Raw genomic sequence first — 12086 nt, 5'->3', positions numbered from 1 at the left:
ACTTTATGAGCGTCAGGAACATTGTAAAGGTTGAAATACTGCTCAGATTTATAGATCCAAGCAAGAGGATCATCATCGTCGGTGAATTTAGGGAAATTGAGGCGATGCTGCCAAGGAGGGCGGAGCGTGAAGCCACCGCCATCAAACTAATTGCGGCAAGGGTTTCGGGTATTGGTCATACTGCGAAACTCCACATCCTCAGTCGTAATCAGAGAAGGAACGCCCGGATTTAGGACTGGAATACCCGAATCGGACGATGAGACACCACCGGCCTGCAGAAAATGAAGCTCACGGTGGAATTGCTCAAAGCTGACCGTGAGTTTAGTGTTCATGTATTGGGAATGAGCTTGGAAAACAGCGGAAATAGAGGAATGGAACATCAGAGGAAGAGATTCCAGAGAAGACTCCACTGTGGCTAAGCGAGCATCCATGGCAGCTTGGCGAGAGTTGTTGGATTGGCGGGGCATACAAGAGGGACACCAGGAAAGAGAGGTTGTAGCAACAATGGTATGGAGATGAAGGAAGGAGAAGCATGGAGAGAGAGAGAGAGAGCGAATATTTTCTTAATTCATTCAATGACCTCCTCACAGATAATTGCCTTGGGTCTTATACAACTTTTGCAACCACTAAATTGTCAGATGGCAATTACAATCACTTACTTAATAGACTAATTAAGCTATTAATTCTTAAAACTAAATAGCGATTAAGATAGTCACTAAGTTTATAAGCTTAGTGACTAATTCATAATAAAATAATGTTTACCAGAAATAAGCGCAATGCTAATCTGCAATGATTACAAAGGAACACTTGTGGAAGACAGAGGAAGGAATATGTATTTTTACAAAGAAGCAAAGCAAAACAAAACAAAGTGAAAAAAGTGGAACTAAAAACGGTGAAAGCCGTCTACATGTTCTTAACTGAAGGCGAAGAAAAATACACAGCTAACATGATGCTCCGTCGTTAGCTGTTACTAGGACTCTTCCCAAGAGTAGAAGAAGAGCCAGGGGTCCTCGGACTGTGCGACCCTCTTCCACCAGAAAGAGGACTTCGCTCTCCTCTTAGCTCACTTACGCGAGGACTGAAGGTCGAGTGTGGACTCCCAAGGATTTCAGGGGCATTTGCTGGTGTTGAAGTAGAGCTTGTGATCTTTGGACTGCTGACATGCCTAAACTCACCTCGGCTTCTGGTCATAACTTCGTCTAATATTTCTGCATCCCCTGCGCAGGAAGCTCCAGCTCCTAACTCTGTCTCCTGTTTCATTCCAAATACATCAAACACAATATTAATATTGGTTCACATTTGACTAATGTACTAAAATTCATTAGATATAAATAAGATGGTGAAATTTTCTTTTTGTCACACAGCCTGTCATGTTATGTCGCCATACGTTTATATGCTAAAGGGAAAGTGAGTTTTACCGTTGCAAGGTTATGTGTTAAAGCCGGAGCCTCTTCGTACTCTGCTGCATCCAAGTCCTGAAGGTGTGCTCCTTTAAAAAACTTGGGGAGTACGTATTGCCTCACAGGAACTAAGAGCATGATCATCATTGGAAACATAACCCCAGCAATTGGAACCCAAGTAAGCCCAAAACATACAAGCAAGTACAGAGTTTGGAAAACTGTGAACTTCGCAATTGACTTGAAAGGCACAGTTTCTACAAAAGTAGCGTGATTATCCTCGAGGACTCTGCAAGGATGATGAAATGCCATATATGAGGATGAAGTACAGTTAAACATGTATGAAACGAGTGAGAGAATTGATTTGAGGGTTTACTTGAATCTTCTACTTGGAGCTGTAAAGAGAAACAAAATCCTTTCCCAAAATTGGTTACCGGGTAAGTTTTCAATGGCCATGAAGGCAAAGTATCCCCAAAGGACTGAAGTTGGGATTCTTTTGATGATAGGCATGGCTGCAACACATCCCACCACCAATACCGCTTGAAGCAGGTTACTGAGACGCTGCTCTTTTACCTCAACCGGCAATAGATCATCAATCTCTTTCTCAATATCAAATACTGTCCCATCAACTGGTGCATCAATATAATTTCCCATACTTGAAGCTGCCTGGATGGTTGATTCTTTTAATTCATTCAGTCCCTGCAATACAAAAGTGTTTCAATTAAAGCACGATGATCACCTGGTAATTAATGTCATTGAAATGTTCTAAACAGCGGCCTTGTTTCCGTTGCAAGTCAAAGCCACAGGTTTAATATATTAAAAGACTTGAAAATCAAAATATGTATTCTTGTCATACTCGAGATGAGGCCTCCTGGTAAACCAAAGGCGTCTGCATTTGTTGATAGGCATCTTGCATATTTCCATATAGTTGTCCCAAGCTAGCATTCTTTCTCATACTTCTGCGTGCTGTTGCTACAAGACGATTACGAAGCAACTGCACAAGTATACATCATTATCATCAGAAAACTGAAAAACTGACGATTGCAGAAACATAACAAAAGGATACAATGGAAGGAAAAAAGTTAGGTAAAGAAAAGGTTTTGTGTGATTACCTGGTGTTTAAGAGTAGCTAAACTCTTTGTATGCATTGGAGACTGTGGGATGACTCCATTTGATGGAGGAATTCCAAGCAGACCACACATTAAAGTCTGCCATGAGAAAGCGAGAGAGTTATACATGATTGCTTTCGGAAAAGGAAAAGTTGAATGTGAGGAAGGATCAATTTGCTTTGCATACCAAAAACCCCAAAAGAAGCAAGTCATAATGGTAAGAAGATGGCTTTCTTAAGTTGAACTCTTTCTGCTGAGATAGTTGGGATGCTACACTGTGATCAAAATAGTAAAGCACCGCGATCATCGTTGCTGGAATGAAAGCTCCGATGATATAGAGGACTGGAACATTGAGCATGTCCTGTGATATGATTCCAATTATAAACCAACATCAGCTTAATTTATCTTCTTAATTTACTAAAACTAATTACAGAATTGAATTCAGAAGACATGCCTTAATGACAGTCCAATTGTCATATGCACCAGGTGACCATGGATTTGGGCTAAAAAGGCGCCTTGGGATGCCATGTGGAACACTACTAGTTGGAATGTAAGACACACCAGTCCACACCAGAACCATAAGTGGCACACCATAGTCTGCTACAAAGCTTCTTAGCCAACCTGCAACACCAAAAAGCATTGCATTACATAAAATCAAACTACATTCTATACATGCTTGCTTTCTGAATTAACACAGGAGATGGCAATTAGTGGCACATGATGTTAGTCTTACCAGTGCCATAGCGCCATGACCTTGCTTTCCTGCTTTTTAATGCAGTGAGAAGAAGGCCAAATGACAACACCAAAGCAAACATTCCATTTGCAAACCTCCATGAAGGTATAAATTGTAGTAAACTAGCGTCTGCTCTTTCTGGTAAGCGAAACTCATCCACAAGTCCCTACAAAATCAGACCACCAAAAAAATGCCCCAGTTCAAGTTTTCATTTTTCATGTTTTCCTAAGGACATTAATGTTATTAGCTCAAAATATTCATCCTAGACTCCAATTTTTGTCTTTTAACATTTGTGAGAATGAGAAATGAGTGGTAGCTGGTAGACCTCTTTGATAACCATTCTGTTTGTAGTTTTTAGTTGGAAATAAAGAGAGAATACAAGGAAGAAGGGAGGGGATGAATAAGGAGTGAAGAAAGAAGTGTAGATGGAATCCAACATGAAAACAAAAATCCAAAAATAGAGAGAATTTTGAAGTAGGTGTTCTTTTTCTCAAATGACAAGCAATATTCTATTCTAATCTAAATTAAAGAAAGATGGAAGAGTTTGAATCTAAGACGTAGTGGGTTGAAGAAAAATTTCCTAGTTCCCGGGGCAATGTACTACTTGCAAGTAGGTCTTCTTTTTATCTAATTTCTAGTGTCCATTTTATATATCATTTCATGTGTATTTCTCCTTCCTCCCTTCCGCCACACCCCTCTACATTCTTGATTCGTCTATCCTTCCATCAATTTTTTCTTTATAACTAGTGAAAACAAAATAAAAAACAAAATTATCATCAAATAAACCCCACAATTTTTTTAATGCAAGACTCAGAACACCCATACGTAAATTAAAATAAGTAGTGGCGGTGGAAAGAGTCAAAGATGGTGAGGTCACTGAGGTAGGGGAGAAGTTGAACCTTAAAAATTATATCTATTTGTTTATTTACTATTTCTTTCGTCAACCAATCTATGGAGTGACATTTTCTAATATTTTAAGGGACATCATGTGACCAGAAAATTATTGAATGGAAAAATAATAAATAAATAATAATAATTAGGTAAGAAGAAATCATACTTTAATGGCTTGCTGCATGAAGAGCATAGCAATAAGTAGACCAAACAACTCCCCAGCCACTCTTGTAAACCTATTTATTATGGAACAAGCGCCTAAGATTGCCAATAAGAACAGTAAGCCAGCTGTCCATACACATACCCTACAAAATTCAATATTCCCCACAATATCAGGGTTAGTCAAACAACTTCAAACAAACAATTAAGGCAAATTCATGGAATTCAACCAAAAGTACACATGAGAAGAGAAGAGAACTCGAGAGTTGTGACCTTAAAAAAAATTAGGAATGTAAGGGCTTACCATGCGCACCATGCTAGAAAGAGCTTCCGACCCAAGCCTGTTCGTTCTTTGGCAAAATTGAACATGAAGGTGTACATGATTACAGTAGGCTCGGCCACACCCAATATCAGCAAGGGTTGACCTCCGACGATGGAGTGTATGATCCCACAAACTGCCGTCGATACTAAGGTTTGCACTGCTGTCAAAACTCCATCTGCAAACAGTAATTTGATTCATTAATTAATTAACTAACTGGAAATGCCAAGGAGATCATCTTTTGAGAATGTAAATCTAGACCTAATTTGGTACTGAGGTGATTCTGAAAAAAGCTGGGAGCTGTTTTTGTGTTTGGTAAACATTCAGCTTCAGTTTTTTTTCACAGTTTTGGGTGAAAAAAAGCCAAAAACAAGAAGCTGCAAAACCCAGCTTTGAAAAACCTTTTTTTTTTCTTCACATCTGTTTTACATAAAAGGTTACCAAACACTATAATACTGCTTTTTTTTTTTTTTCAAAAGCACTTTTACAAAAAAATTTACCAAACACTCTGTTGCTTTATTTCACAGCTGCTTATTCTCATAGCACAGCAGAAACAACTTTTTTTCAAAGCACAACAATACCAAACCAGCCCAGTAATGTGGTAGTTGATAATTGATTTTCAGTTTTAATGATGTCAAAGAAAGAATCTATCTATCAACTGTCACATCATATTGTCTACACATATAATCTAAAAAGAATTTCTTCCGAATATCACCCTAACTAATTAGTTCACATGCCAGCCAATACATATTATAGAAGAAAGAAAAAAAAAACAGCTTAATATTCACACACTATATTATTTTTCTCTGTCATTCTCCTTTGAATCCTTTCCTACTTTTTGTTTTCCATACCAACTAACAAGTTGTTTATATAGTGATCGAAAAGGCTAGCTCCAAGTGCAAGTAAACTATCTTGAAATGTGAGACCCTTAGAGAACAACAATAAATATTATATCATTGTGCCCTTCAAGTTAAAAAGGAATTACTATTGTTGTGAATTGGAAATCTAATATAGCAATTATTAGCGAAAAGTTTCAAATTCAACTATCATGACGAGAATATTAAATTATGACTAATTTATTATGTGAGTTAACTAAATCGTCACTCGGAATACGGTTGTACAGAAACAAGTAAAAATAAATAAATAAATTCAAGACTTGGAGTTGGAGCAGTTGATGAGTCGCAAAACATACCAGTACTTCGATCCAATTGTTCACCAAATGAAATGACTGGGATTGCAGAAGCAAAAAATATGTAGGTTGTAGGAGCCAAAATCCTGAAAAAACCCAATATCAACATAAAAGTTTGCATTTGATTCAACATAAAGGTAAAAAAACGATATTGCATGAGTTGATGGAGAAATTTTTTGTGTAACGAACTATATTTTCGAAACAGTAAAAAATCTCTCGAGTTGATGGGAAGTGATTTCCGCATGTTCATTATGTTCTTTCATTGCACACCTCGCTTTATTTTTTACTTTTATATTTGAGTAAATGAATGTAGAATAAAGTAATTATATGTAGTATATACCTGAATCCAGCTTTAAAGCCCCCAGTCCAGTCTTCCTTGTAGCACTTCAATCTTCCTCTGAGATCATTCTTGATTCCCTGCAAAGGCACAAATGTCTCTTCCATGCTTCTGTCTCTGATGTCTGATCGGTATTACTGATTTCTTTGAGTAAAATAGAGATAGCCTCCCTCCACTGAAAAATTGCTAACAGTTTGCAGTAAGCAGGGTGCAAGAGACTGCCATAACTTGAACTGGCTATCAAAGTAACCACCTAAGTTACATGGTCTGGGATTTTTTTACCAGATTCAACCAATGCAGTGTGGAGAGAAAGCAAGGAGGGTGGACCAAATGGGGAAATTAGAAGGAGCTAGCAAAGCAGAGTCAATGGTTGTGGTAATTTGGAAGAGAAAGAGAATTAAGTTGAGAATCTTGAGATAAGCGAATTGGTTTGGGATGTCTAAATATATAAGGTTGAAAAAGGTTAACTACACTCACCGCTTAGGTTTATCGAGTTTTCATAAAATTCTCTCACGTTTGAGATATTACACTAACACCCCTTAGATTTTAATTTACTTTCAAATAACTCCTTGAGTAAAAAGCCTAATAATAAATAGACAACTTGACCCTTATTAATTACTTTTTTTTTTTTACCCTTATTAATTACTTAAAACTAATAAACAAAAGCTTTATAATTTATATAATAAAATTTATGGGCTTGGTGAGATTAACGATTATACCATCTCTCCTGCTGACGTTTTGACATTTAATTTTTGTTTTTTTTTTTACTATTAATGTTTTAATTTGATATTCTTTTTCTATATCTAAATTACATTAATAAAATTTTCTTTGACAACCAAAAGAGGATAAAAAGACAATTTTGTCTTCTACAACAAAACAAAATTATGAGCAATAAAGTAAATTTACACAAACTAAATTTTACAATGTTTTTTTCCAAAGCCTCATTTAAGGGTGATCCTAATATCCTCTAACTTTGAAAACTAAATATAAAAAAGAAAACTTCTTTCTCTAATCCACATTCCTTTTTTCTCCCTTTCTCCTTCCCATTTTAAAATAAAAATAAAAATTATTTTCACACACAAAGTGTGGGGCATATGTAAGATCCCACATCGACCAACGGAGAGGGGGTGATATGCCTTACATGTACATGCTCCCCTCTATATAGCACGAGGCCTTTTGGGGACTCATTGACTTCAAGTTCCATCGGAACTTCAAAATTAAGCAAGTTTGGGCTAGAGCATTTCTAGGATGGGTGACCTATTGGGAAGTTCTCGTGTGAGCTCCTAGAAACAAAACCGTGAGGGCGTGGTCGGGGCCCAAAGCGGACAACATCGTGCTACGGCGAAATTGAGACTGGGATGTGATAATTTGATATCAGAGCCACTCAGCCGTTCGATACGGATGTGCCAGCAAGGACGCCAGGTTAACCTTAAGTGGAGTGGATTGTAAGATCTCACATCAACCAACGGAAAGGGGGTAATGTGCCTTATATGTATATACTGCCCTCCCCATAGCATGAGACCTTTTGGAAACTCACTGGCTAGATTGTAAGATGCTACATCGACCAATAGATAGGGGTGATGTGCCTTATATATACATGCTCCCCTCCTTATAGCACGAGGCCTTTTGGGAACTCACTGGCTTCGGAGTCCATCGGAACTTCGAAGTTAAGCGGGTTTGGGCGAGTGCAATGCCATGATAGGTAACCCATTGAGAAGTTGCTCGTGAGTTCCTAGAAACAAAACCGTGAAGGAATGGTAAGCTCAAAACGAATAATATCGTGCTACGGCGGAACTGGTCTAGGATGTGACAGCATATGCCAGTATTTATATTATAAAAAAATTCTTCTTCAACAAAAATTAGAGTTTTTCTTTAATTATAAAGGTAAATTAGTAAATTTGTAAGCATATTTTTTTACTCAAGGGGTTATATGGAATGAAATTAAAACCTTAGGAGTGTTAGTGTAATATATCAAACGTGAGGAATTTTTGTGAAAACTCAATAAACTTCAGGGAGTGTTAATATTATTAATCCGATTAAAAAAAAATTGGAAAATGGCACGTCGTTATGACATTTTTCTTTAAGAGTAGTGCTATCAACACACTTATTTTTAATTTTCACATATCGTTAATGAATTTCTTTTAATTAATTTTTTTCAATTCATTCGACTTCAATTCATGAGGCATGGTTGAAATCATATGAACCTCTTTATAAAATAATTTAAAGGTATGGCTTGTATTGGAAAAAATTAGAAAAGAAAAAGGAGGTGATGAGGGGAGACAGAATTTGCGGGTCAGAAGGGAATAATGGAGGTGAATCTCACTGTCATTGCGTAGGAGAGGGGGAGATTACGCTAAACGATTATAGAGACAGTCTCCCATCATCTTTCACGCTTCTCGACTTGTATTGTGTGGTCCCTCCCCTCCCTCTTGTTTTTGTTTATGTCACCTCTCCTCATCGCCACCACGTTGTCTTTGGCCTGGGAGGACCTAACCTACTTTTACTAATAATGTACTTCATTCTTCCTCCCAAAACAATCATACATGTTATGTTAAGAATATTTTTCAAACACATTTCATGGTACCCAACTCTAAACAACTACCCAGTGTTATTAATAAAAGGGAGATTCCTCGAATCACCAGGAATGCACATCTTATTCTTGCTAATAATGTATTTTCATTGTATAAATTTTGTAATTGAAGCAATGTAAACCTTCATTTAAAGATTATTCTTACATCAATCATTTGAATATGAGATCGTTTAGTCATTTAAATGTTTGGAACAAATTGATGGTATAAGTAAATAGCATATTCATGGTGATGCTCCAAAGACAAGAATGACCTCTGATTGACGGTGCGAGTACCAAGTAACATGTTCATTACCATCACATTTTCATTTTATAATTTATATATATGAAACAAATCGACAATGTAATTACCAACGAATGATCTCTAATTCAACACTGTCTGTTGGAGAGATGATCTTCAAGGAGTGAAATATGTCCATCCTACCAATGAGGGTAGAAAATACAGTGCATTGTTTTTTTTGTTTTTTTTGTTTATGGGTTTTTGTTTTTTTTATTATTATTTTTATTTTTTATACAAACAAATTTCAATACTAGAAAAAGGGAAATCAAATGCAGGACCTCAAGTAGATAGATATGCTACTATAGTAACACTGCAAAATAGTCACCATGGACATATTCCTAATAAAAAATAAAAATGTATGAGAGGAGAGTGATTATTATGGAGTGTTAATAAAAATACATTGTCTACTTTAATAATTGTGATGTTTTAATGCCAAATGAAAATGAAATATTTTCTATGTATACATAATTTTTTGAAATATTGGTGTCTATTTATATTTTTAGATTTTGAGTAGATTGATAACATTAATGGGCTAAATAGTTAGTTGTTAGGGGAAGAGAGGTTTTAATGAGATCAAACCCCTACAAAAATTTAAAGACATAATTGCTTTCTGACACAGCTGTAAAGTTTCATATACAAATGATATATTAAGAAGATTTTATTATGCAAATGATTTATTTACAGTAAGAGATGAGAGTTGAAAACAATAGGTCAATCATAACAAATTTGTATCAAACTCATGATACATGGGAGTTGAAAATAATATTCCGTAAAGAATAATATTACCTAATAAGTAAAGAAATAAAATCACATATGTTACTGAAAAAAATATCAGATATCTATGATATTATCTATAATAAGAGGCGGGAGTGGGCTAAACCACACAATGAGATAGCAATAGTAATTTGATTCAAATACGTCTTTAGTGACAATCAAATCTAAAATGTGACAGGCCGTCCCGAACTTTTCGTACCGTAGGGGTGAAATGACGATTTTGCCCCTAGCATGGTTGTTTCGTTGTGTGGTCATTTTTGGGGTTTGTTTGGCTAATTTTGGACCACACACATACCCCCACACTCACCCTCTCTCTCTGCCCTATCCCGAGCCCTCTCTCTCTCCCATTCCTATTCTTCTTGTACGGACGACAACCAAAACCCTTGAAACCTTCACAGATCGAGGAAGCAAATTACATATTCGTGCTCGTGAGGTCTTTAGGAGTTCAACCATACCCATTTCAGGTAAGGATACCTCCGTTTTCATGTCGAACTCGGGATCCCCCGATTTGGTTACTGTTCATGCACACGTTAATTCTTGTGTTTTTGGGAATTTCAAGCTTGTAGGAAGCTTGGTGAGGTCCTTAGGAGGCTTGGGGTGGTTCGTTTGAAGGTTTTGGACGTCGGGATCGTGAGTTACAAGTTTGGCAGGAGTTGGTGGTGTTTTCCCGGCAAGATTCCGTGGGTTTTAGTGCTTGAAAGTGGTATGGATTTGTTCCTCTTGTTGTAAGTTTCATTTTGGTACCAATTTTGTGAAATTTGGTTGAAAAACGAAGAAAATACAAGGTTTTAAAGTTTTCCCGGTTTTCCGGCGCCGGAGTTTGGCCGGAGAAGATGACGGAATATTCCTAACGGCGTTAACGGCATCAGTTAGATTTAACGGAATATTCCTGACGGCGTTAATTGACGCTGTCAGTGTGCCAGGCACGTACCTGCGTGTGGGTGGCACGTACGGCGTAGGAAAATTTTTCTAAAAATATGGAGATGTTCCTGAGATTGAGTAGATCACGTTGGTGTATTTATACACCATATTTGAGTATTGTATGAGAAATTATTTCGTGATGTTGATTATGTGCTTTAAAATTAACATTTTTATAGTTGTTTCGCATATAGGTGAGATCTATCCTGAGGACGAGCACAGTCACTCGAGGCAAGGGGGTTACGACCCTTCTACATACCAGTGAGTGGGCTTTTGGTTTTTCGTATATACATATATATTTATGTTTTTCCCAGAAAGTGAATGGAAACGTTTATACAATTATAGGCCATGCATTATGTTTGCCGTTTGTTTATGCATTATTAATAGCATATATATAATTGTATGTTGGTGCTGCGGACGCACAGGTAAGTGCCAGGTGAGTATGGTTTATGCTTATATTCAGTAGTGGTTTGAGATGCATAGAGAGCTCATAACCTGCACCCCGGTGTTAGTGCTCCCGCCTAGAGTTGGGCATAGTCCTTCACATGATGTTCACCTACCGCACCACACGCTCATCTTGGATCTAAGTTAGATGCATAGTCCTGTCGTACAGACTACTTTAGGTGGTTCCGACTTGTAAGTAACCCGCGATTATTCACCCAGCCTGAGTCAGCCGTATAGGTCACGTTAGGTGACTCCGGCTGACAGATTACATGGCATTGATTTGACATTTCCTGAGCACTTGCATTTTATTTAGAGGCATTTGACATGGCATATTTCCGAGCATGATTTACATATATGTATATTATATTTTCTGGGAAGTATACAAGTTTTACGGCGAGGGGTTAGAACTTTGTTTATGAAATGGTTTTTGAAAAGTTTTGTTTTTGCCCACTCACGCTTTTTGTTTTGCACCCTTTCAGGTTCTAGTTGGCTAGCACTTGCGGTGGCTCCCTAGAGGATTTTCCCGGCATATCTGACAGATTATCAACAGTGTAGGACCACCTTTGGGGTGTGTTTTTGTAGTATTGTTTCTCCCGGACTACATTAGGTCTTTGTGCTCTGAACTTTGTTTTCACGCTTACGCTTGCTCATCTATATTCTTACTTTGTGTATAGCTGGTTTTTATTTATTCATACTTTTATTATTTATTTTAGTAGCTTCCACGTGACGGCCAGCATGCCCTGATCTCCGTCGGGATGTGTCATAAAATCTCTCTCTCTAGTACAAATGAAACAAGAATATTAATTTAAGGAACAAGATCCTTGTCGGATCCTCTTTGTGGGGATCAGAGGGATCAAACAATCACGGCCATTCATCTTATATCATGCAGTCAGAAATCATTTTAAATTCAAAATTTAAAATTGAATATAAATAGTATCTAACGAAAATT

General features: G+C 37.2%; 1 protein-coding gene across 1 annotated transcript; it reads right to left on the bottom strand.

Annotated features, from left to right (window-relative positions):
* Nucleotides 1-758: 758 nt before the first annotated feature.
* LOC103964916 (probable boron transporter 2) lies at nucleotides 759-6659 on the bottom strand. Its single transcript, XM_009377912.3, has 12 exons — nucleotides 6138-6659; nucleotides 5801-5883; nucleotides 4594-4786; nucleotides 4297-4435; nucleotides 3240-3405; nucleotides 2961-3127; nucleotides 2694-2867; nucleotides 2510-2605; nucleotides 2254-2391; nucleotides 1774-2096; nucleotides 1419-1686; nucleotides 759-1251 (listed from the first exon to the last, which is right to left on the bottom strand). Exons 1-12 carry the CDS (start codon nucleotides 6239-6241, stop codon nucleotides 961-963), a joined length of 2142 nt encoding a protein of 713 aa, XP_009376187.2. The 5' UTR covers nucleotides 6242-6659; the 3' UTR covers nucleotides 759-960.
* Between the last annotated feature and the right edge of the window lie 5427 nt (nucleotides 6660-12086).

The sequence above is a fragment of a genome, unplaced genomic scaffold, assembly GCF_019419815.1.
Source record: "Pyrus x bretschneideri cultivar Hongxiangsu unplaced genomic scaffold, Pyrus_bretschneideri_v1 Contig121, whole genome shotgun sequence".
Taxonomy (NCBI): Eukaryota; Viridiplantae; Streptophyta; class Magnoliopsida; order Rosales; family Rosaceae; genus Pyrus; species Pyrus x bretschneideri.
This window is presented reverse-complemented; position numbering and strand designations above follow the sequence as displayed.

What these genes read in the sequence shown, in the direction of transcription:
- LOC103964916 (XM_009377912.3), bottom strand. Translation starts at nt 6,241, where the DNA reads ATGGAAGAGACATTTGTGCCTTTGCAGGGAATCAAGAATGATCTCAGA. An exon ending in GGCTTTAAAGCTGGATTCAG is followed by an intron (nt 5,884 to 6,137) that starts GTATATACTACA and finishes GGGTTTTTTCAG; the next exon opens with GATTTTGGCTCCTACAACCT. An exon ending in TAGCTACTCTTAAACACCAG is followed by an intron (nt 2,392 to 2,509) that starts GTAATCACACAA and finishes ATACTTGTGCAG; the next exon opens with TTGCTTCGTAATCGTCTTGT.